The sequence below is a fragment of the Hippichthys cyanospilos genome, chromosome 17 (assembly GCF_059441005.1).
Source record: "Hippichthys cyanospilos isolate Australia breed blue-spotted pipefish chromosome 17, RoL_Hcya_1.0, whole genome shotgun sequence".
Taxonomy (NCBI): Eukaryota; Metazoa; Chordata; class Actinopteri; order Syngnathiformes; family Syngnathidae; genus Hippichthys; species Hippichthys cyanospilos.
The window spans coordinates 4,091,485-4,117,592 of NC_142385.1; the positions used below are offsets into that span (position 1 = coordinate 4,091,485).

The 26,108-nt window shown below is 39.4% G+C and overlaps 1 protein-coding gene across 3 annotated transcripts in view; it reads right to left on the reverse strand.

Moving 5' to 3' along the window:
• Nucleotides 1-3,385: 3,385 nt before the first annotated feature.
• The window catches only part of spag9b (sperm associated antigen 9b), a 43,953-nt gene continuing 21,230 nt past the window's right edge, over nt 3,386-26,108 (reverse strand). Inside the window, exons 6-29 of one of the 3 annotated variants that reach the window (XM_088439149.1) lie at nt 25,023-25,443; nt 24,846-24,939; nt 23,665-23,789; nt 23,004-23,061; nt 22,072-22,224; nt 21,934-21,991; nt 21,150-21,280; nt 19,377-19,433; nt 17,245-17,424; nt 16,482-16,614; nt 16,141-16,224; nt 14,646-14,807; nt 14,404-14,575; nt 12,306-12,518; nt 12,122-12,239; nt 10,419-10,547; nt 10,257-10,337; nt 10,114-10,181; nt 9,878-10,026; nt 9,241-9,412; nt 9,034-9,147; nt 8,662-8,838; nt 7,566-7,688; nt 3,386-4,907 (exon numbers count right to left, since the gene is read on the reverse strand). In XM_088439149.1, the coding sequence (XP_088295275.1) occupies nt 4,789-4,907; nt 7,566-7,688; nt 8,662-8,838; nt 9,034-9,147; nt 9,241-9,412; nt 9,878-10,026; nt 10,114-10,181; nt 10,257-10,337; nt 10,419-10,547; nt 12,122-12,239; nt 12,306-12,518; nt 14,404-14,575; nt 14,646-14,807; nt 16,141-16,224; nt 16,482-16,614; nt 17,245-17,424; nt 19,377-19,433; nt 21,150-21,280; nt 21,934-21,991; nt 22,072-22,224; nt 23,004-23,061; nt 23,665-23,789; nt 24,846-24,939; nt 25,023-25,443 (3,291 nt within the window). In that variant the 3' untranslated portion in view covers nt 3,386-4,788. Of the gene's footprint in view, nt 4,908-7,565; nt 7,689-8,661; nt 8,842-9,033; nt 9,148-9,240; nt 9,413-9,877; nt 10,027-10,113; nt 10,182-10,256; nt 10,338-10,418; nt 10,548-12,121; nt 12,240-12,305; nt 12,519-14,403; nt 14,576-14,645; nt 14,808-16,140; nt 16,225-16,481; nt 16,615-17,244; nt 17,425-19,376; nt 19,434-21,149; nt 21,281-21,933; nt 21,992-22,071; nt 22,225-23,003; nt 23,062-23,664; nt 23,790-24,845; nt 24,940-25,022; nt 25,444-26,108 lie in introns of all 3 variants that reach the window. The other 2 variants (XM_088439150.1, XM_088439148.1) reach the window with 2 other exon arrangements.

Below are 26,108 nucleotides of genomic sequence, written 5' to 3' on the forward strand. Positions count from 1 at the left end.
TACAGTCTGGCCCAGGGCTGCTCAATGCGTCAACCGCAGTCTACCGGACAACCGTCTAGCTATTTTGGTCGCCCGCGTGACATCGCACTTAAAAAAAAAAAAAAAACTCAGCTGAAAAAAACAAACATCAGACGTCGGTTGATTGTTGTTGTTTTTGGGTTTTTTTTGTGCTGAACTTAATTTCCAAACAACACCTTATGACCTAATTGATTTCAGAACAGCACCATGTTGCTCACAAAGGAGGCTGCTCTCTCTGGGAAGCCAAGATGACCGATTTGCTTGAGCGTTGTCGTGACTATTGTAATGCTTATGAGGCATGATGGTGAGAGGTCTGGGAAAGGTGGATCCAAATATGCAGGGAAGTTGTAATGAGATGTGCTCAAAAAAGGATTTATTCATATGGAGGGACTAAGCAGAACGCGAACAATACAGGATTCAAAAGTAACAACAGAACTTGAAATCAAACACGGGGAAACAGCGACAGGGAAGCATGGATTTCACGGGACTGGAATGTAACCTAACAACAACCGGTAGCAAAACAACAACATTTGACAATGACCCGACAACTAACCGTAACTAAACTGGGACTCAAATAGACAAGACAATAATTTGGCAAGTACAAAACAGATGGACAGAACAAGAAGTGGGAGAAGCTGATTGGAGGAGACATGGGGGCTGGAACAAGCTGATGACAGGAGGACCAAATTACACTAACGACAGACACGAGTAAAACAACAAAAACAGAAACTTATTAAGAATAACCTCACAACAGAAAAGAACCAACAGAATGTATCAACTATGCTTTCAGAAAGAACTTTAAAAAAAAAATTATATTAGCACCATTCATCTGATTTTTAAGGATTAGTTAACAAGTGCATTGTTCCATACATCTAGAAGCTCTTCTAAAAAAAAAAACAGACTGCATCCAAAAGATACCCCACACCAGAAGGGGTCTCAGCATTGCATCTCTGATATTCCCGGATGATGTGGTGCTGCTAGCTTCTTCTGGCTGTGACGTCCGACTCTCACTGGAGCAGTTCACAGGCGGGGGTGAAGCGGCTAGAATGTAGATCAGCACCTCCAAGTCTGAGACCATGATCATCACTCGGAAAAGGGCGGCGAGCCCTCTCACGCTCGGGGATGAGGTCCTGCCCCAAGTGGAACCCATGTTCAAGCAACCATCTTGGGGTCTTGTTCACAAGTGAGGGTAGGATGGAATGAGAGATCGGTGCAGCGTTTGCTGTGATGCAGACTCTGTACCTGTCTGTCGTGATAAAGAAAAAGCTGAGCCGTAAGGCGAAGCTCTCTGTTTACCGGCCGAGCTACATTCCTGCCCTCACCTATGGTCATGAGCTCTGGTTCGTGACCGAAAAACTAGATCCCAGATACATGGGGTCAAAATAGGTTTCCTCTGCAGGATGTCTGGGCTCTCCCCTTAAAGATACCATGAGAAACTCGATCATCCAGCAGGGGCTCATTTTTGTGCCGCTGCTCCCCTAGGTTGAGAGAAGCCAGTTAAGGCGTTTTGAGTATCTGGTCTTACCAGGAGGAGGCCCCAGGGATGACCCAGGACACACTCGCCGTGCTTGGAAACGCCTGTCGATTCTCCCGTAGGAGCTGCACAAAGTGACCGGGCAGATTCCTGCTTTGGTTGTCTCGGTCCTTATTGACTGAGTCCTCTGAGGGGGTTCTTCGTAACCTCCCTCTCATTCCAGGGATGTGTTTCGGTTCAGGTGCAGTGGACATTGTGGAGCAGTCGTTTAGGGATTGTGAGACCCGAGCGCAGCTCTCACTTGCAGAGTCATGTTTTAGTTCAAGAGTTTAGACATTATCTAGTCATAGTAATGTCACGCCACACCATCATTTCACACCAATGGGCAATGTAGTGTCTTCAAACTAACATTAAAAAAAAAATGGATACTTCAATGGAATAAGCAGCTTTCAAAAATATATTTAATAGAGAAGTAAATGAGTGGTAAAACTTGATGTATATAAACATGTTTCTAGCACATATTAGCGTTTTTATTTGCATTTATTTAATTTGATATCAATTGAATAAATACAATAATACGAACACATGAAACCCTTGCACAATCTGTTTGCTAATCTCTCATTTTGATCTGAGACATGTATAACAGCACAACGGCAAGGAGACATATTTTAGAACGATGGACGCATGAAAATACATGGACAGAGCAACAGTGACATCACATGTTGGTTTGTGGACTCACTCGTTTAGTGTTGCATCTGAGGTAAAACAACTCATCCACTAATTGGGTGCGTCAAAAAAAGAGCAACGGAAATTTCAATTTAGAAAAACAAATACAATCCATTCCTTGACGACCTTTAACAGATTCTACCGAGCACAGGGAATCACCCAGTCAAGAACAAAATGCAAATACATTTTAGAGGGGCATGTTGCGTTGTGTGCTTTCATTTAGAGACGTTCGTTTTTTCCACATTGTCAGAGATGCATCATTGTAATGAAACTGTTCATTTGTCACGTTTGTTTATTTCTTTGATTTTTTCACCACCTTTTTTTGGCAGCTCGGAAGAAGAGCGCGAAAAAGCCGTCTTGAAGAGTTGGACTCGCACTTGCAAGGAATATTGTGATCAGTGTAATAAATACAAAATGAGACATCGAGAATTTAGTGATCCTTTTTCTGCGGGTTGTTTGCGCGAACCTTTCCCGAGATGGATGTTGAAGCTGCAAATGCAACAACATTATTGTAGCAAAAGTATTTACAAATACGTCATTCAACCCACCAATGTCAATGTAATCTCTCAAGGAATCAGCTTCTGTAATTGCGGAGACAACCGTGTAACGAGAATCCACGAATATGGGCCTGAGGACGTAAGTGCGTAATGATTCAAAATTGTGACAAAAACCTGTAAGTTGATTTGTATGCGTAAAAACATGACTGAACGCAAGCATGGAATTGTAATTGCCTCTCGATTGACTGTACTGTATTCTCGCATGAGACATTTGCTCCAATTTTGTATAATGATAATTTGCGTAATTTAAAAAAAAAATGGACACATAGGCTACTGCTTTGATATTCCGATCATACAATGAGGATTTAAGGGTAGGAAATGATAAATGTATGTCTTCCTGTGTTGAATACTGTACAATTCTCTAGTTGTGTATCTTTGTCGTTCAAGTGTCGGTTATTTTCTTTTTTAATCATTTTTATTTTATCCATTTTGGGAGAGACCCCCCCCCCCCCCCACGCACACAAACACACACACACACACGCACACACACAAACACACAACCCGGCCATCAAATTTTAAATACAAAAATAAAAAGACAGTTGGGAGATTAGTTGATCCCGAGTTCTAAAACCTCTCGCGTAAAGAGGGAAAAAAGAGCCAAGAAAATCCATTCGCCCCACAAAATCTTCTTTAATTGATTGTTCCAAATAAGGTGAGACATATAGGAGTTACATAAGGAGTGTCAGGGCAAAGTGCTCAATTTCAAAATGTAGTTGGGTAACATTCCTATTTTTTTCCTCTATTTTTAGAAAACATATTGCTGCGAAAACACCACAAATCACTCCTCTCCCTGCAGATATTTTGCATAGCTCAGTAAAGTCTCCTTGCCTACAGCTTTTCAATGACATTAACCCAAAAGAGTCACGTTTCAAACATACATGAGAAATTGAACGTAATATACAAAGACACATTTGGAATTGCAAAGATTCAATCATGAAAATAAATACTGAAATGGCGAGACTACAATTACATTTATGTCTTCTCAAGAAGAGAACAAGACAAGCTGAAGACACACCTTATGTTGTTAAATACAAAACAAAATAAACACAAACCATTGCAGTGTCCAAGTACAAAGGCCAGAAAACTATTTGGCTGACCACCCTCATAAAAGATGACATTAAAAAGTTCATTCAAATAAAAGCAAATATTTTGTGCAGGAAACGTTCATATTGCTGCAAAACCGCTCAAAAGCGTAACAACATTCTTTCAAGCTGGAAAATACATCTATGCTGGCAAAAGTCTAAGGCAGCTGAAGTACTCTTGAAAGTTTTTGGAAGTCTTGCAAACAAAAGAAATGAAGACAAACTTCAGCCTAAAATATGCTATGGTGCTTCTTCATTGCCCCCGGTTGAAAAACAAAAACACTTTATAGCCAGTGTTTGTTTCTTTATCATTTGTAGCAAAGCTGAATTGTCTCAAAAAACAAAAACAACAACAAACCCCCAAAATAACAATGTAAAAACAATATGTCGCCTTATTTGCTGGCAAACACATATTTTTAAAAAAATCCGTCTAATATTGCTGATGGTTCATTTTGCTGCTGTGTATTTCTTTATCCTTTTCAGCTGTCGGAATTTGAATATTTGGAAAGAGAAGCACGACTGAATGGAAATGTTCTTTTTTGACATTCAAGAGCAATCCCTTTGTGCGTCTTCTGCAACTTATTTGGTTAGTCTAGTCCTCAGCACAGAAATCCATGTAAAACATCCATGGTCATCTGTCAAAACACGTTCGGATTGGATGATTGGAATATTACGCAAAAGGCACAAACTGAGGACACTCAATTGCATTGGGGACATGCATCTTATTGCCTGGACACACAGCTTGTATGGGTTGCCTTCAACCGGGTACTTTTCATTAAATGACTTCAATATGCAAGGATTTTTTGACTGGAGGGTAGATGTATAAATGATGTTTTAGTATGAAGTGAAAACACAATAGCAGAAAGTTATTGTTTGGCTTTGGTAACAAAAGTGCTTGGAGGCAGGTCTTGAGGCTCTCTGAGGTTAGTGCTCATTTGTCGCTGTCTCGGACCTGCCAGACGATGAGGTGGCTGCGCTCGGCTATGGATAGGGGGGAATGAAGTTTCACTGTGGCATCCTCTCCTTCCGCCGCATCACCTTCCTCATCCCCTGGAGACACAAAAGATGGCGCGTCATTTCCTTTCAGTAAGTTTTCATACAGCTTTAAAGGTGACATATGATGCATTTTTAGTTTAAAACAGATCCCAGGGGTCTTAGTAACTTAGAGTAGAGTGGGGGTTTGAGTTATAAGTGACCTCATTTACTAGTATTGAGACACAATCAGTCATTTGGTGTTTTTTTTGTTTGGTTTTTTTTTCCTCCCCTTTGCCAATCTTTGACAGGTCAAACTTGTGGCACTCACATTGTATTATTGTAGTGAACAATTGCTCATTTCACACACAGCACTTTGACAAATAGTTAAACGAGCTTGGAGCTGTGTAATGCTATTTGCAAATGAATATAAAACACTTTCTTTAATTAACCACTGGGTGTCGGGGATTTATCACTAACCTGGCCTTATTTAAAAAAAAAATCTCCAGCATTATCTCCAGCATTGTTTCCATACAAACCATCTTCTTACTTCTCTCTTTAACATCACTAGCAATCTTGGGACCCATAGCTAACCCATTCAAGTTTGAATTAAGCAGTAAAATGCACTATAATTACGGTTTTGTCATCACTCGCAATAGAACAATGCTTTAACGTGCCGCCATTTTGAAACGAGTGAGGCCGACCAATAGCAGACCACCATCTCCTTGAGAAGACACGGACCAATAGCAGACCAACATTGTCGTGTAGCATGGAGGCATTGACGGCAAACTGAAAATAAGTGCAATTACCTAAAAACGCCTGCAGATGGATACAAAACAACACACCGCTCTACCTCCTGTTTGCAAGCATTCAAAAAGGACGGCATACAGAAAGTCAGCATGTTTTGACAATCTATGCAATATTTTAGCCTCCTAGTGTTTTTTTGTATGCTTTTCCTTTGATATCACACATCAAAAACATCCAAAAGCTAGAGTTTCCCCCAGGGGTTAAAACAGCCAAACTAGCTGAAGAAGCAAGTAATGCTAAGACTAATTAGCATCTATGTAGCAGCAATTTAACGAATTGTTTCAGCAAGCACATGTAAACTGACAATATAACTCAAAGTCATGTTCTCTGTGTGGAACGATTGCTCGGGGGAGCATTGAAGTGTCATTCCATCCCAAATCACCCAATGGATTTAACCAAGCAGATTTTGATTGTGAATAAACTTGTTGGAATTCTTGTTAGGGATGAGCCAGTGTGGCATGAAATCTCCAACTTTAGATCAATTGATGTAGACAAACTTGTATTTTAAGTTTAGTCATGTTTTGTAAATTAGTCACGCATTTGCATAACTGTCTTATTTTTTAAAATACAGTGGGTCCCCGGTTTACGAACTCCCCCTCTTACGAACTTTTCGTCTTACGAGCGTTGTCTGCGGCGCTTTTTGTCCCCCACTTACGCACAAACCTTTCGTCTTACGAACCATCCAACATGCCGCCGGTAAATGTGTTCGCACAATTATTTTCGCTTTGCTGCATCAACGAAATTAAATGTTCACGCTTGTCACGATCACGCTGAACGCTATCTTACAATGTCACAGTCACTGTCTCAGTCACGGTGTCAGTCACGGAGTCAGTCACGGAGATGCCGATATGCTATTGGTCGATTAAGGTCACAGTCCCGGTCTCACTCACGGAGATGCGGATATACTATTGGCCGGCGTCACGTCAATCACAGAAATGCCGATATGCTTGGCCGAACGCCTTCATCTAGCTCAGTGTTTCCCAACCTTTTGATCACCGCGTCACATTTAAAGCCTTGAGGGTGCTGTCCGCGACACAGTCATTGCCGTAAATTTAGACAGCGGACCGGGGGGATAATTTCCCGCGGCACAACTGACAATATCTGTGCCGCTGTGCCGCGGCACACAGCGGTTGAAAAACATGGATCTAGCTTGATGGCACAGCTGGTCAGTGTGTTGTGAAGACTTTGCAAACTTTATCTGTTAGACGTGGCTGCTAAAATTGCTAGTGGCGGTAAAGGAAGAAGTAAGAGGATGATGACAATAGAAACCAAGCAGGAGATAATAAAAAAAAATAAGAAGGAGGCATAGTTAACCTTGCTCGTGAGTATGGCCGTAACCGCTCGGAAATCTTCTAAGAGCAAGACTTTCCTTGCCGGGGTACGGACCTCGGTGGACAACAAAATGGAGAGGCTTCTTCTATTATGGATTAAAGAGAAGGAAATCGCCGGTGATATGTTCTAGTTTGAGAAAAGTTCCCGTTTAAGAAAATAAATAAATACATTCTGCGGGTTGGTCTCTGCTCCCCTCCGCCTCCACCCAGCTCAAGTCACGTCGCCCCAAAGGTAAATGTCATTTTTCCTTTGTATATGTTATTTAATTTAACTGTACAGTAGATTATGTTACTCATTTTTAATATGTGTATAAAGTCGTGATGTTTTTACCTAAGGTTTTTGCACGCGTTGCACGCATTCACTAATTAACATAGGTTTGGATTGCCCGTCATACGAGCAGTTTCGAGTTACGAGCGTAGCCGCTGAACGAATTAAGTTTGAAACACGGGGGCCCACTGTACATCTGTGAGAAAGCCATTCTTTACTATCTCACAAAAGATTGAAGTAGTTGAAATCACACTTTATGTGTAGGCCAAAGACCAAATAATACTTTCCAAAACAGGCCCCTTAAAATTCACAGGCAGTCAGTTAACTCACCCATCCTGAAGTCAATGTAGCCTTCTCCTCCACTCATCACCAACATAGACTTGGTTCCATCCTCAAATGGACTATCTGATGTCTTGTCATCTCCACCGCTGGTTGCAGATGGAAGGGCATGACCTGAAACAGCACACAACAACTGACGGCAAAAAACAACTTTTTTGTTTGCATTCGTTTCCCCACCAGATAATACTTTTGTTGTCTTGTTACGTGTCTAAAATCTAAATATTATCTAGTGATTTGTTAGAAACGCTACGATTGTGACGGTTTGCCTGGTTCAGTGATGTGTTGTTTTCATGCAGGCGTGACTCACCTGCCAGATTTTGACAGGAGGAAATCTGACACGCGAGTCACACCTCCATGAAACATCAGCTGACAAAAAAAGATAAGTCACGGACCGTCTCGGGACAATCTGAAGAAAACCAAAGATAACGCCGAAACATGTCAGGTAAAACCTCTTCGAAATTTTAAGTTTTTATTTTTGAATTTTAAAATTTTCAAGTCTTTAACTGTGTGATAAAGAAGAAAACAACAGTTGATTTTAAACTATAGACAGAATGACGATTGTCAGAGGATGAAACAAGACCTGTTTATTCAACAGTGATTTCAATCAATATTTTATTTCCTATGATCTTGTAATGCTACAAATTTAACATGTGACCATTTTCAGTTCTTTGCAGCCCATAAAAAGTCTTGAAAGGATGTTGTGCTTAATCATTTGTGTCACTTATAGTGGACTTAATAGTTATTTATTGTATGCATTTATTTTAAAAATACTGTTATTTCGAAACTTGATCAGTGAAGTTTGAATGAATAACAGCTTATGAAAATTATACTGACTGACATTTGCATCAATTATTCATGACAATTTTAGTCAAACTAACTTTGCATAATAATTTGCAATCTTCATATTTGCAGTTACACTTCGAAATCCAACAGACTACAGTGATTTAGATTTCAACGGCATGCTCTTCTTTCCAAAGTTACAAAGAGCCACAGTAGAACGATAAAGAGCCACAGGCAGGTCTGGGCTCATGAGTTGAAGACTGAGGTAAAGATCTAAAATAGAAAACAACAGCAGCTTTTTAGTTACCTGGGACGGCGGTGAAGAACTTAACAGCATCACGGTGTCCATGGAAGCAGAGCTGGGCATGGGCCATGGAGCAGTATGGAACAAACGTCCCTGCTGCTACTTTGTCACTGCTTTCATCACCGTAGACATGAATCACACTCTCTGAGTGGTTACCTGCTCCCTTGGTGAGCTTGTTGGCTGCTAAAATGAGCATAAGGTTACCAGTGTTGGTTGCGTACCCCCCCCCCCCCAAGATGAAAAACAATGATCAGCTTTACAGTCTTAACTGAAAATTAAAAAAACAACGAAAGTGAAATTCATCAATCAATTATGCACTGTATCTACAAATTTGTTGATGAGTTGGTTTAGATATCACGTCGATCTATTACTCACTCTCTACAAGAGGGATCGAAATGATGACCCCATTCCCAGTACCAATCCACAGACGATTACATGACACCATGAGAGCCGTAATTCGCACAAATGAGAAGCCCAGTTTCCCCGTACCTGAAAAAGTGTGTAAATCATTGGAATTTATTGCAGCAATGACCTTTTGTTTGCAACGGTAGATACATGATTCATTTAAGATAATTAACCAACCCAACATCTTGCTGACATAAGGCTCAATGTCCACATCCTGCAGGTGTTGGAAAGTGTGGGCATGGAAAAGCCTGAGAGTTGAATCCAGCCTGATGGACACCCAGATGCCATCGCCGTCCCATGCTAATTGACGCACCTGGCTCTCCTTACGTGGGTGTGCATCAAATGACTTCTGCGGAGTCAAGTTAACGTACATAATCAGATGCATCATCATACATACCATTTTTTGGGACTAGGTCAAAATTTTATTTAAATGTTGTATTTTGTCTTCTGTGTTTACGATTGCTTTTCACTAAGGAAAACAATGTTTTATTCCTATCTGAATCTTCAATCAATGATCTGAATGTTTTGCAGAACATCCAGATAACGAAATGCTGTATGTAGCTGCGATAGCTACACCCCACTCCGGAGCGACTTTAAACACGAAAAATCCAGTAATTTGTGTTTCTTAAACTAATTAGCAACACGATGGGGAAGGTTCTTTAATTTTTTTTCCAAATGTATCAGAGTTTAAATTGTACAAAAGAAAGGAGTCAGTGCATGCGACATTGAAGTATAGGATTATTACAGATGAGAAGAATGATCTTCTCTACCCCTGAATTTGAAGACCAGAAATGAAAGTTGAATGTTAAATTACCTCAATCTTCATAGCTTTGGGTTGCACCACATAGATCTTGTTTCTGAAACCGCACCAAACCTTGTCATGTACTACAGTCATGCAGCGGATGGAGTAGTGAGGTTTCCCCAAATCGAGCAAGTGATAGTTAGTCAGATCCCACTGTCCATCTGGGGGAAAAAAAAAAAGAAAAGAAAAGTAAGACCATGATCTTTATTCTACATTGATTTTAGTGATGGAACTTTATTGCTACTTGCCAGCTCCACGGTGGAAGACCGCTAACGTGCCATCAGAGAGACCAACCAGGACCCGTCCTTTCACGTGCCTGTGGCAGAAATGTCAAAAATCAAATTTGCAGAATTTTGCAGGCGCAAACCAGCTGCTATCTATGTGAACTTACACTATGCCAAGTACAGAGTCTTTCAGCTTTATAGAGTGGATACACTTCTTCCACTGAGCCACAGATGAGTGGACATACACACTGGGGACATAAAATTATTACACTGATTGAATTTCTACTGACAAAACAAAATCCAAACTGAACACAACTACTGATTCTCACCATCCGCTCTGAGCCCCAAGCCACATAGTAGGAAGGACGCTGCTCATTTTCTGAGCTTCTTCTCTCAGCAGATCCTTGTCCTCCGCATTGGAATTTGAACTCACACCACCTTTCTCCTGATCATATCCTCTACAAATCATGTAAATGACAGAATATTAAATGTCATCAAGCTTTCAGCAACTATGAACTTCTCAACAGTAGCCATTGGCCAATAACAAGGTTGATGGTTTACCGTGGTGTTAAAAATTCAGGGTTTCAAAAAAACTGTACTATCTATAACTGGAAATGAACACTATTTTTTTTTTTGCTTAGTTAAGTCCTCTCAAATAGTGGTGGGGTGATGCCTGGGGTTTTGTTTAGGTTAAGTGAAGTAGAACTGCAACAAAATAAAAATTGGCATTTTTTTTCCTAGTTGTTTTATGCTCTTGTTTTTTGTTCCGTTTTAAACTAACCTGTAACCTGTATAAAGTCTGTAAATGAGTAGTGCAGTGGTGTGCCGTCAGCCGTTAGGCTAGCTTCTCTGCTAGCCTAAAATAACCTGATATTATCATAACTATAAGAAACTATAATAATTATTATAACTATGATAAAAGTAAATTTCATTTTACATTTATTTTTACTAAGTATATAGATTTTATATATAAAATTATTCTCCATATCCTGTTCTTTTGGTGTCATTTTATATCCATTTGGTTACGCTCCTTGCAGTGCTGTAGTTTTATGTTAGAGTTTTTAGCCAATAAGAATTCAGCTAACTTGTGTCGCTATGCTGTGTGATATCTGCTTTCGCCAGTAGCCAGGGTATTCGTATCAACACGGCGAGGGCTTCTGCGCAAGTACAGATGGATATGTCAGTGGGCCTAATGTGCATTAGACAGCTATAACAGTCAATCGAGCCATAAGTTCGCCGTGTAGAGCCCTCACGTTGAACGTGGCGTGACTGGATGCTCACTGCAGGAAGGCGGTACTATATTGAGCCACCATGTTTAACGTTGGAAGTAGTTAAATAAAGTTATTGGGAAAAAAAAGAAAAAAAACATGTTGCTCAATCGTAAGCTAACGGCAACCATGAGGCATAGCGTACATTATGGTACCACGTTCTGTCTGGGTTTTCCTGTTGTGGCTTTATTTTGTGGCGTTTGACTTATTTTGTTTTTGGGTTTTGTGTTGTTTTTCCCTGGCGTCTGTCGTTAGTGTCATTTGTGTCACCTGTCATGAGCGTGTTCCAGCTCAAGTGTTTAATGTTTCGCCCAGCTTCTGCGAGTAATAAATCAATTTATTGAGCCCATCTCATCCTGCCTCCCAGCATTTTGGATTCACCTTCCCATATCCGTCGCCAACATGCCGCACCGACATGATACTTGGTGGACTTCATAAAACTTTGTGGACAAATATAAAATTATTCTTAATTATTTTGAGTTCTGGCAGTATGACATATAATGATACGTTTCAATTTCTGATGTAGGTTTATTGATGCTCCGGAAAATAGCCTGTGTAGCCCAGTAATGCGTATGTGTGCTTCTGAGGGGGCCAAATCACTGAAGGCCTAAGTGTGAAACGCACGGACCGCCACTGTAGTGAATGGTTATTGACAATTGCTATATATGTTGCTTTTTTTCCTATGTTCATGTTAAAAACGATGCATTTTTAGGTATGCTTGACATATACTTGACATTCTGGGTCAATCACCATATTTCTATTACCTTTCAGAGCAGTTGCCGGAAGCATTTGCTGTCTGTTGCAAACCCAAAGGATCAGTGAAGGCCTGTTCACTGCATACTCCTCTCTGACTAGCGGACCCTTCACTCTCCTCAGTGGCATCTACAGTAAAAAAGTCACACAGTTAGTAAAAAGGTGTGGGCTATGAAAAAGGGTGAGGTCTCTTACCCATCTCTCCATTTTCTTTCTCTGCACTGTCAGCTCTCTGAGGGACAGCTGTTGTTCCTTCAGCTGTACAGCCTACAACGGTAATGCCTCCAAGCACAATGTCACTGCCTGCTGTGCTGCTACAGCTGTCAGACAAACCGGCCTTTTCGACTGACGCAGACTCTGAACTCAAATTTAGTTCCTCACCTGCTGGATAGTCTGTCTCTCTTGCACCTGAAAAAAAAAAAGGTTGTAGTTGTGAACTAATTGAAGAAAATAAAAACCGAGGCACTCATTTCAGCATATGGCACAGCAGATTCATCATTGTGAGTGAATATGATGTAAACCAATGGGCACATAAAACAGTAAGGGTGTGCCAAAAAAAGAATCGATTCACATAGGAATCATGATTCTCGTTTGCTATGATTGAAATCAATTTAAAACGCCACAAAATCCATATAGATAACATGATAGATAAGCTTCCTGTCGGTTACTATGTCGGAGGCACACTGTACCATGATGTCACCACGCAGCCCATTTTAGAAAATCAACTCTGCTCCACAGGACGCACAAAACAAACAATGGAGGAAATTCCACCGCTCAGTACTCATTGAAAGCAGTCTTGTCATGTTTTGCGAACTTGTTTGATGCACTAAAGCCACACGGCTGCAAATGTAAACGCAACATTTGACTCTACCGCTAATGAATGCGAGTTTGACCGTCATAGATCTTGTGATTGTGTAAGCATTAAAAGTGGCATTTCCTTATCGCGAGTTCCAATCACGTTGAATCATTGATAAATACCTCTGCCGCCTTTCTATTGAACTACCTCTACTTTAGTAGGAATGCAGCAGTCATTGTTGATCTAGTAAATAGATCAAGAATGACACTACGACTATCCTCACTCTCTCAACGCGCACATGAATTAAAAAACAAAACAAGATAAAACATAAAATAAGGTATGCAAACTCTAAATTTTTTCATGAACACGTATTACTTACATACATATAAATCAATGGAAATACTGTCTATACTGTACTGGATATGTTACAATTGTGACTGATAAATGCTCCGGATAAGCTGGAAACTGAACAAACAGGCCCACGTTTCATGCTTTGCACATACTTTCAATTTGGACGCTCATTTGCAAAAGTTTATTTTAACATGTTTGTGTCGAAAAAGGCATGTTCCTAACAAATCAAAACTTGACTAAATGACACCCGGCTCCCTTTGTTATTCTGTCGTGGAAAACAGGAGTCGTATGATTATTCTTAGCCTATTTTTAGATTGAGGCAGAAATCATTTTTCAATTAACTGAATCATTTTGAATTAAAAATAGTATGGTTAGTATGCCTCCTGGACACTTCCTTGGTGAGACGCCGGGAAGAGGCCCCGGGAATGACCCGGGACATGCCGGAGAAACTATGACTGCTCTCGGCAGGCCTGGTAACACTGGGGGTCCCCCAGAGGAGCTGGATGAAGTGGCTGGCAAGAGGAAGTCTGGGCTTCTTTGCTAAACCTGCTGCTCCTGTTACAGGAACTCAGTCAAGCGCTATATAATCGATGGGTGGCAATCCCTTAACATGTTATTACATCAATTTAGCGCCGAATTTCAAGTTATGATATGGAGCTTGGGTGGCTCATGAAAGAATGGTTAGCACGTCCGCCTCACAGTTCAGAGTTCACCTCCAGTTAGTCCCTATGTGCCCTGCAATTTGCTGGCAACCAGTTCAGGGTATCACCCGCCTAATGCCCGCACACAGCTGGGATATGCACCAGCAAGCCAGCGACCCTAGTGAGGATAAGCAGCTATAGAAAATTAATGAATGGATGGATAGATATGAAGCTTGATTAATGGGGAACAATATTGTAATCCGAGCTTAAGGTACAGTTTAAATTGGATCAGCTACCCCTATTATGGTTTATTCTGCTCTCATTTTGAAATTAAGTAATCATTTCATTTTATGTGAAAACATTTTGAAATAATTTGATGAGTTTCCTTCACAAGGACTAAACATGTTATCAACTCTCCACATAGTGAGTTTTTTTTTTTTTTTTTTTTTTTAATTAGGAAAATGTTGTTTTATCCTTTCTTTAACTAATGAAAACAGCCACATACCTGGTACACTGGTAATACAAAGGATATGTGCATCACACACAAAAAAGCTGTCGAGGATGATTCCGGGCTGGTTAGCATCAATGACAACAGCTTTAGTAGTTGACTGGGTGCTGGTACAAATCCACACTAATGATGAAAACTCCTCCTGCTGTTGCTGTTCATTTTGCTGTTCCTTTGGTTTAAAAGCAAGTTTCATCATTATCTGTTAATAGATCATAAGTACAACAACTAGGGATTCTAACCTTGAGTTCTTGATCCAGTTTCTCCAGGCTACTCTGAGATCCTATTTTCTTTTTGGGGCTCTCTGGTCCTGACGCATTACTGTAAAACACGCTAGCTCCTACGATTGAACCCCCATCTCTGGTTTTACCTCCAGATAAGTGTACGCCAGCAGCACACCATAGCTGAAGCATAGACACACAAATTTGCACAAAGATGAGTAAGACACTCCAGTCGGTTATTCTGAGCAGTGATCTGCTAAAGAGAGTTGAAAATGTTGGTATAATTTCAAAATTTACTAGACTACAGAACTGCAGCCACACAGATAGGCAATGAATGTAAGTAACCCTGTTTATTATTGTTGTGGGAGCATAGAATTACATATTAGAATAGATCCAAGTATTAACATGCTCAATAAACTAGCTGCATTAGAAGGTCAAGATATAAAACCTACTCACATTGAACAAAAACATAAAGGCAACACTTGTTTTTGAGCCCATTTTTTCATGAAATCGTCTCAAAAAGCAAAAAAGGATTTTTATCAACTATTGTTCACAAATCAGTCTAAATCTGTGATAGTGTGCACAACTCCTTTGCTGAGATAATCCACCCACTTCACACGTGTGCCACATCAAAATATCGATTAGAAAGCATGATGACAGCATGAGAGATATAACAAAAAGTGGCCATGAGGACGTGTGAACTTATGCTGCATTTTGCGATGGACGCGAGCGTGTCTTGATTTTGGCTGCGTTTCTTCACCCGGACCAGGTGATAGACGGTGCCGGCTGCCCGGACACAGTAACGCCAGAGGGAAGAAATGACGTTGCGGAGAAAGTTTCAGAAGAGAGACATTTAACCAAGAGCCTTGAAATGGCTGGCGTTATTGGCTCTAATGGCCCCTTTGATGAGAGCGCCGAGCAATTGAGCTCGTTCACAGAGGGCTTGGGTATTTTGTCGCGGCTAACGCAATCGAGGATGTGCCCATTTTTCAAAGTGATAAAATGAATGGACAAGGTCCACGTTTACGATGCGGCAACTCGCCATTTTTCATAAAAGCTTTTGATGATAGCAGAAAGATTCAGGTCTCACAGACATTTCCAAGGAGAGGGCGCAAACCATGTTTGTTGCTGCATTGTGGAAGTTGGCTGAACACTGTGAATTCAAAGATGCTTTCAATGACACTTTGAGAGACAGGGTTGTATGTGGATTAAGAAATGAGGATGCACAGAAAAAATTGCTCACAGAAAGTAACTTGATGAGGTAGGATGGATTATCTCAAGAAAGGATAAGTGCTCATTATCACATACTGATTTGTGAAAAATATTTGAGAGAAATGGTTATTTTGTGCATTTCGGAAAAGTTTTATGGTTTTGAGCTTATCTTATAAACAACAGAAGCAAAAACAACTATTGGATGTATATTTTTGTTTAATGTTGATTATGTAGACGAACACAATATTGTAGCTTTTGAGTCAAAGAACAGCAGGTGTACAGGAGCAAAACTGAGGGAACATACCTTCATTGAAGCATCTTTCTCATCCAAAGGTCTAAGGAAAACTGGAACAGGTAGGTCTTTCATCTTCTCTTGGCCGCCATTGTTCTGCAAGAAGAACATTTAATTTCACTAAGTTCCCAAAACTTCACCAACAACAGATTAAATCTCTTTCTGAAAAGATCCAAAAATATGATAAATGGCAACTTTCATCATACAAGATACAGAATCTATTAAATGGGGGATGGATGCTATTTCAAGATGCTTGTGGTAAAATACACAGAAATACACAGATTTCAAATCAAGTGGCAGGTTCGAAATCAACAGTGACTTGAATGAAAAGCAAAAGAAAATATTCTACTTACTTTTTGCTTCTTGGGCAGGCTCCAGCCGTAAGCCTGCATTCTGCCCTCCTCCTCTTTTTGGACATGAGCTTTAACCTGCTGATATTGTGCCCGCTTCTGCTCTCGTCTGGACACCACGCAATCCACAGACGATCTGCCGGATATACATTATCAGATCTCTTTCAGAGTTTTTTGTTTTTATTAATTACACTCTAACAACTGTATATTTTTTTAAACTTTTATTTAATTAGGGAGAGATCAATTAAGATTTGCATCTCTTTTGCAAGGATGTCCTAGTGAAGAATTTACAGAAAGCAGACTTTAATAGAGGCATCAGAATTTGACAAAAGTTCAGAAGGGTGAGAAAAAGGAAAGAAATTATAACAAAGAGGGGAAAATAACAATAATAATAATGATAATAACAATAATAATAATAATAATACTAATAATAATAATAAATGTCATTAAAATTGTTAACAATAGCAGTAATGACCACAGTAATAAACTTTGTAATATCAGTAGTCCATTAATTACAAAAACAGCTAGTGACAAGGAATTTGGAAATCGGTTTGAAATTAACAAAATGTATGCGAGAGCTTAGTTCAAGTGGGTTTGCTGATTGTTCCATGACCATGGACCAAAATAGGACAGAATCTTCCTCCCTAAGTCTGGGTAGACAATATGGGTAGGACTGATTTTACTTGTATTGTGTTCAATCTTATTATTGTTAAACAAATAACTAAATGAATAAAAAACTAAATAGGATCTCTCCTAACAGACTTACTCTTCATTGAGAAAGTCAAAGGCTTTGCTCTTGTCACTGGGCAGCTGCTGCAAAGCGCTGCTCCTCTTCTTGACAGATGGTTGAATATGCGAGGTGGGGGCATTGTACTTCAGGTTGACGGGGGCTTCAGCAGGAGGTTTCTTCGATGTGCCGCCCGACGAACTGAACAAACGGCTGAAACTGGAGTTGTAAGGGCAGGGAGAAGGGCAGGGGAGGGGAGGAAGGTGGGAAGGGAAGGGAGAGCACACAGACAAACACATAGAGGGATGGACAAAAGCAGTGGCTCCAGCAAAGAGAGGGCTTGAGCATTTAAAAGGTGATAACAAATGATTTGCATGCCGGCCTCCACATAGGTAACAATTACACAGATAAACTATTAATATATAGTATAATTAAAAGAATATACTGGGTTGCACTTAAGCAAGAAAAAAAATGTGTGAAGACTCAAATGGGGAGCATGGGGTGCAGGATTAGAGTTGTGCATTGATTTGGACATTAGTGATGGCACAAAGCAACAATGAACAAAAACACATTCCCCTCACCCCAAATGGTTAGCCTCGTCTTGATCGAACTTCATGCTTACATAAAGCATTATACAGTGTTCCCTCGCCACTTTGGACATCACTTTTCAAGGCCTCAGTGCTTTGCAATTTTTTTCCACCCAAAGGATCATCATTTCACAGCTGCATGATGTTGTTCAAATGAAGGCACTTTTGCTTTGAACTAAACCACTGCTCTTCAACATTTGGCACTATCTAGGGCCATTTTTGCAAGAACTCTACAAAACACAGGCTGTGCACTTGTAGCTGTGACAAAGAGCTGTGCAGAGATTTACATGTGGGGGAGGTGGTGGAATGTGGGCAGATTTAACAGAGTGAAAACACAGACTGAGGCTGGCCCTTTAAGAACAATTGCAATGTGCGAATAGGCGGGGGGTAGCTGCAGAGAGAGTTGAGAGTTATTGAGCGGCGCTCATCACTTAATTATAAACTCTTGTATGTGTTTTTGCCCAAAAAGAGACTGTTCAACCTCCATACTATGGTTAGGTGATCACTGGGAGGGTTTTACAAAACACATTTCATATACTTTATTTAAGTGTATTTATGTGTGGTGGTGGGGGGGGGGGGGGGGGGGGGGGGGGGCAATCCTACTTCGCAGAATTCATTTTTTGCAGGTTTTCCATTCCCCATTAACCACAAAAAACAAGGGAACACTGTATTATGAAAGCCAGTTACAGTCACTAGAAAGCCATGGCAGGTTAACTGTGTCTGTGTATATGCAACAACCAGTCCATCTTAGTACCCTAAGTAGAGAGAGAGCAGCTGCTTAACACACAAGTAATTCTCTGCATCTGACCTGAGCCTACATATCAATTACAAGCAAAAGCTAACATGCACTTATCTAACATGCATGCAGCCAAATTGATTAGATGGCATTCCCAAACTCATACAGGATATGTGACATCCTTGAAGCTTAAACCACAAGCAAAACATTATTGTGCTGTTACTGTATGTTAGTGCCCTAAAGCTCAAACACAGAATCTTAACGTCTGTAAACTTAACCAGACATTACACTATGAACTCCCCACATACCGCCTGCATACAGACACACGACAGGCAGATTACAGAGGATTACACAACAGGGAAAAGAAATAATGAGATCATCAAAAGTCAGTCCCCATTTATAAATTCCTGTGTACCTTAGCCTTACATGTGTATTAAAATATGCAGAATTCCACAACAAACCAAATATATGCCTGCAATAACCCAGCAAAGTAGACCCTGCATCAAGGCTTCAGTCAGTCTCTCATGTATTATTATTATTATATCAGCCATGTTTGTTGTTTTTGACCAGTTTTAACAAAGACCTTAAAAACTGTTGTACAAAAAAGAGCGTTTGGATGCATTCACAGATTCACCAAGACAGGCTTCACCTATGTTGAGATTTTTATATGAAGATGAGCACATCAGAAAACACACTTTTCACTTATGCAAGTCACCTATTTACCTACATCCTGGAGAAACACCCATACAACATGTAATACAAAGGGGAAAGTAAAACGGAGAACATAAACATAAGACAGAGAATCCACAATGACGGGTATTCAACAAACAAAAACAGAGAGAACTCACAACTGCCAGAGGCTGGATTTCTTCTTCTCTGGAAGAACTGGGTTTTCCTTTGATGCCCTGAGAAAAAAAGCACATCAACCAAAATCAATTGTGTAATTGATTTTTTTTTTTTAATGCTCCTAAAATTGTACTGCAAGATGTATAGTGTGTTAATTGAGTCCTATTTATCTGATATTTCAGTGAATGTCCTGAACACTTCATTCAAATAAAAACTAAATGATCACATACACTGTAAATATATTTAAATATTTTTAAATACAGTATTTTAATCATCCTTATATTGACACAGTTTTTTAATTCTCGAGATATTTTAATGTTACACAAAATTTACAAAGAGCCAAACAAACTCTGTTTTAAAGTCTGCTTTACATCCTTTAAATAGGCTCTATCATGAAAAGTAATCTTTTCTGAGATGTTATGTTCATTTCTCACCCCCAAAGTGTTAATTCATTAATGCGTTTCTAAGCATTCCTTGCTTATTATGCACCCCCACACTGGCCCGCCTGAACAGATGAACATAACTCGAGAGAGAACTTAAGACGACAGAAGAAATTTGTCCATCGCCTACACCGTCCCTATACCGCCTGATGAGAGTGTATAAATGTCAATCTCATTCACATTTTAGTTTCATTCATGGTTCCGGAGTTGAGATGCATTTTTATATTAGCCATATCCTTACTTATATTAGCCATATCCTTACTTACAATAATTTCAATAATGTAAGGAGCTAGAGGGCGAAAGTCAGTTGGCTGTTATCAGCCAAATGCCTTTTGCGGTTAACAGCAGCTTGCGTTAGCTGAACTTGTTACGGCATTATTTTCAATTAAGGGACAATGTGTTAGATTTAGACCGTTTTTCATTAAAAAGGAAAAAATTAAATGATTATAAATTTCAAAAACATGCAAATAAATGTGTTCTTAATGACAAACAGTATGTTTTAAATATAATCATAGGTCTAGTTATCATTAAATTATATTACATGGGGAAAGGCACTACAGAGGCAGCCATGTTTGTTATAGCTACAGACAATGGTAAATGCAGTACCTCCTGCTGTCCGTCATGAAAAACTGTCAAATCTTACACAGTATCCCTTTAAAGAACAGGCTGAAAAAAACAATCAAGTCCATCCTTGGCCACACACGGAAGTATGACTCAAAACGGAAAGGATCATGTAAAAGTTATGATGTCTCCGGCTGATTCAATTAAGAGTAGCAAGGAATGGAGCTATGTGCACACGAAAAGGTATTCCATTTTGCTCGTTTATTAATTGTGGTCTTTTGGCATGTACACACAATAATAAGCTTGGTGGAATACAAATGGTACACAACTTTGGGTATTTATGGCAAAATGGACTCAAGCGGCGTCGTGAAGAAAAAGAAAATCAACTGCTTCTAACTCATTTAACGACACGCTGGTCCAACGATCATTGACCGTTCACAGTGTGAGAAATCAGAAACACACTTCAATTAAACCCACAACAAGTGTATAACTAATGGAAAAGAACACAACAAAATATGAAGTATTGACAAAGATGAGATTTAATTCTGCTTTGCGATAATTTTAACATTGTCGCGTCCTCGACACGGTAATATAGATAATACTAGAAGTTGACCCTAAAAGTAAGGGTGCGTCCTATACACGTGTACGTCCTATAATTGGAGAATTACAGTACACACATATATTTCAATGTGGAAATTTAAAATATCATGATATTGGCCCTTTGATAAGATGACACTGATATTTCAATTTCTGTTTACATTCTTTGAAACTTACCGGATCATCTCTGTCCATCTGACAGCCTCTTGTAGCTCCATCAGCCTCTCCTTATACTGATTCCTCTCCATCAGGACTCTGGCCATTTCCACCCGCGTGAAACGTTTCCTCTGTGCTGTGGGCACATCACTCTGTACAACCAGCAACAATAGCTGCGATTATGCGCAGTCAACATTCAGATGAATGTAGAGTTATGTGAAAATATGCGTTACAGAAACATTCAGAATATTTCCAATTATGTACATGCTTCAACAAGGAGGGATATGCTAATTGTCTTACCCTCATTGAAACCGAAAGTGCGGCTGCCTTGACACAAATTGACAATTTCTGCTTGTTACTTTCTACTGTCAATGAGACATATTATACTTATCACTCGCCACATAACAGTAATCAATTTCCGCCCAGCTCTAAAAGTGTGGCTCTTTTGCATCCAAGTTTCGAACACAAACCAAAGCCCAGTTAAAAAGAGGTAACCTCAATGTAATTACCACACATTCGAGTTAGAAAAGGGGTATCTCAAGGGTCTTACTCAGGTTTTTAAAAACAGCAATATGAGCTTATTTGAATCACTGTGCCTGTTTACATAGTACCTGAATGTTGCCAATATTTGGGGTTTAAAAAGGCTATTGACTGCATGTAAATAGAGCCATTTTTGTGATAAATATGGAATATAGAAAAAAATAAAGAAAGGCCATTTCAATTCCATCTCTCTTATTTGTGGTTTCTTTTCTCAAACCATTAGTCCCACTCATGCATACTGTATGTACTATTATAAATAACTCACATCATCTTCATTTTCAGGCTTAGATTTGGGTTTGCAGTTCAGAAGTTCAGCTCGAACTCTAAAGAGAATGACAGGTTTTAAACATAAATTGTGCATTACGAAGCAAGTTCAAAAGTATAAACTTGTCAAATGACACACTTTTTTAGTTCGTCTTCTAAATCTTTGTTCTTCTCCTCTAGTCTGATCTTGGCCTGGCTGACGGCGTCAAGCTCTCCTTGTAGGACTTCCTTTTCACAGGACAGCTCATCCATTCGAGCAATCAAGTCATTCTTGACCACATTAAGGGTATTTCTGAAAAGACATTTTCAGAAGGATTTTCTATCAAAGACACTGTATACAGCAGGGAGTCACCAACATGATACTCATTGGTGCCAGGTCGCTCCAACAAGGACCAATATGAGTTGCCTGTAGGCATGTTTTGCAAATAGCTAACCAGTAATGGGACATTTATCTCTAATAAATTTTACTAGTGGTGGGACATTGTGATATCCTAGGAGTTTTGTTTCTTGAAAAGTTAAAAAAAAAAAGGTGAGCTGTAAAAAAGCTGAAGTCATTCAGGTAAAACAGTCGATGCAGTAGAAAGAATGAAGTTACCAGTAATCATTATCACAATCGCCTGGGAAAATCGTGAAAAATAAGTGTTCAAAATCGACTGTGTCCATACATTATTTAACATAATAAGGTTTATTTTGAAGTAGTGACGGAGCATTTCTGAGAAAACAAACATAGAGAATTGTGAAGCTTGGGACCATAAATCTTATGGTGTTCTAAGGTCATGAGAACATATCATAAGAGATCTTGACCCATTCATAGTAATTATTTTTAATAACATAAAAGTATAAATAAGATGACCAAATTTGTTCTTTCAAGAATGCTTTTAAACTGGTAGCTCTTCGCTGCAATAAGCACATAAGAAATGCCTCTATTTGAAAAATTGTTGGTGGCCCTTGCTGTACAATAGTCTTTGAGGTTTGTCCACCTCGATGTATTTCAAGAATGCATAGCAACAAAAGTCAATCGAGAAAACATAAATCATACCACAAACTATTAAACATATTCCGTGTACTAACTTTGCCTCCAGAAGTTGTGCATTCTCCTGGATAAGATGTTCAACTTCACGACCCATACCTAAAAATCACAGAGGTATTCTGTATCTTTAGTTTTTAAAAAATCATAATAACAAAGTGTATATGAACAAATGTTTCTGACATCATTACTAGACTCCCTCTTTAGCCCAAAAAATTGTAATCTATCATTTAACGATAGGTGCAGATTAGAAACAAAAAGTTTATTTCTTCTTCTTCTTCTGCTCCTTTTGGCTTTTGCCTTCAGGGGTTGCCACAGCGAATCAACTGCCTCCGTCTCAGCCTGTTATCATTACAATGGACCAGATGCCAAATCATATTTACCAGAATTTATTTAACATTATTAAAATCAGTATCATTGTAAATTTGATACTCTGATCTGTCAATTTCTAGTCTAAAAACATAATTCAAGATTGTAATACCCCAAAAGACAACAAACAAAACAAAAACAAACAACAACATCTGAGAGGAGAACTGAAATTAAAAAAAATACATATACTTTATATCAATGATGTAAAGTAGTTGATACACACCAGAAAACCAACATCTGTGATGTTGATAAAGCCCGGTAGCTAACAGAAGAACAATTCATAAAAATGATAGGAGAAAGCCAAGTACAGTATATTGAATGAGCAATGCTAATTACCTAAAAGGTCTGCTCCTTCATCAACATCTCCTATGTAGTCATTTCCTGCAGAGGACAGCTCCTCAAACAGAGAGTCTGTGTTCCGGTCAAATGCTAGATTCTCTAAGCCACCTTTGGTAGGTGTGCTTAAAAAACAAAAACAAAAGCAAACATGGTGAACAACTTTAATATCTACTGTACAATCTATTCGGTTGACATCTGCCTCACTATATTTTCATTTTTGTTAACTGCCCAGGCCTACCATCATGTTTTGTCCTGGACAGTGGTAATGTGTGACCGCAATTCTATTATTGACATCTCTCTGCAACTGTCATAGTATATTTGTGTCAAAACTGAAGTGATTCATGTAGGTGCTTTGATAAACATGATTTGTTACATTTATAAGGATATCACAAATTGTCAGGGCTTTTGTAATGACTACCAGCATGGCTGAGAGTGATGGGTTTTGTTAACGTTATCGCTTCAGCATCTTCACATATTATAGAGTGCGTCAATATATTATATGCATTGGGAAAACATGTTCTATTTCGTCCCTGGTGTGATTTTAAATTGCGGAAGTTGCCACATTTTTATTTCACTCGAGACTGCTCATTAACTGTTCATTTCACCAACTAACTTTTACTTCCACATGTAGACAAAATTATTCAGAATGTAAACAGTCTCCTAAATGCTAGTTCAATAGTAATTTTTTAGAACGTTAATATGTCATTTTAACCCTTGTGCTGTGTTTTGCTCAATCCTTTGATCTTCACAACAAATGGGAAGCATTGAAATGACACACTAAGGAGGTGAAATTTCACCCAGATGGTGACAGCATTTCAAGTTCAACATGGTATCACCGCTTAGTTACCACACTACCATGAGTGTACCATCCCTTGGCTAAAATACTGTGATTGATGTGGAAGAAAATTATCCAAAAATGAAAAAAAACAAAACAAAAAAAACACTTTACTTGGGTTGACTGCTTATAATTTTGATGAAAAGGCATTTAATGTTTCCTAATTTGTGCAACATAGCTACAAAAACATCATCTTAGTAAAACAATTTAATACTTTGTATTCAGATAAATAATATAAAACAACACCATTGAAGATCTTAACATGGTCACCAATTGTTGTTCCAGTTTCTAATGTGATCACTTTTTTTTTCTTTTGTAAATTCATACTGCTGCTGTCCTGTACCTTGTTCCTTGGCAGCCATCAAGGTCCATGTCCAACTCAGGAGTGGACTCTATAATTGCCAATACCTCAGACTTTCCCAGGTTGTTTTTGTCATCTAAAAGAAGTGACATAGAAACGTAGGGATTGATTAAGCATATTGTTCTTGTGTTGTGTGAGTGGGTTGTTTGCAGTGCTAACCGTTGTTTTGAAGAGACATAATTCCAGGTTCCTGATTTTCCTGTTCGAGTTGACCTTGCATGTTCGAAATGTTCTTACTGTTGTTTGGTTTGTCATCGTTGCAGTCCAGATTTTTGTTGAGGCCACCAAATTCCGGAGCAGTCGTGACAGATTCCATTGCAACAGCCAAGGCAATAGGAGACCCAGAACCACTTACTAGGCTGGTTGAAGGACTTGTAAGGCTATTTGCCACGGCATGAGGCAACGTTGATGCTGAAGTTTGGCTGTCAAAGCTTTGTGTGGATGAGGTGGTTTTTGTTGGCAAGCTAGCAGTCTGTGATGTTCCACCTTGTGATGATGAGGAAACAAGTTTGGAAACACCTCCGTGCTTAAGTGGCAGGCTAGATTTCAATTCTTCGTGACTTGTGTTGGCCAGTTCATCCTAAAGTGGGTGTGAAAATGTACACAGAACAGATTTTTATTTGTACAATTATGTGGCAGGATAAGCATGACTAATTACAGAAGGTTCTTCATTTCCTATGGTGTTTCATTCTTACCGAGGCAATAAAAGAAACCAACACTTATAAACTTAAGAAGCAACACAAATGTAAATGCAGTAGTAAACTCCTAATTACAAACAAATGAATGAAAATGAAAATGAAACAAAACAACCATCAAAGCCAGCACACCAGCACACGGATGGATAGATGGATGAAAAACAATTACAGTGGACTCCGGGTTACGGCATCCCTGGCTTATGTTTTTTTTCACATTAAGAAATGGAATACAGTGATCCCTTGCTACGTCGCGCTTTGATTTTCACGCCCTCGGTCTTTCGCTTATACTGTATTGCGGAGAGACACACTGTAATGGTTTCTTGCATGCCAGACAGACGAGTTAACTACAAATGCACTTGCCACGGGCCCTCCTCGGACGTGGAACTACTGCAGTGCACATATTTACTTAAGTCGTAAAGAATTAAACCTTATACAATGTACAGTAAGTGAACTGTTCCCCCTTCCCTTTGAAGTCTTGCGCAGCTGCCGCCATATTAGCAGCGGCCTGGACATTGAATTAAAGTCATATCTGTACATGATCAAACATGGT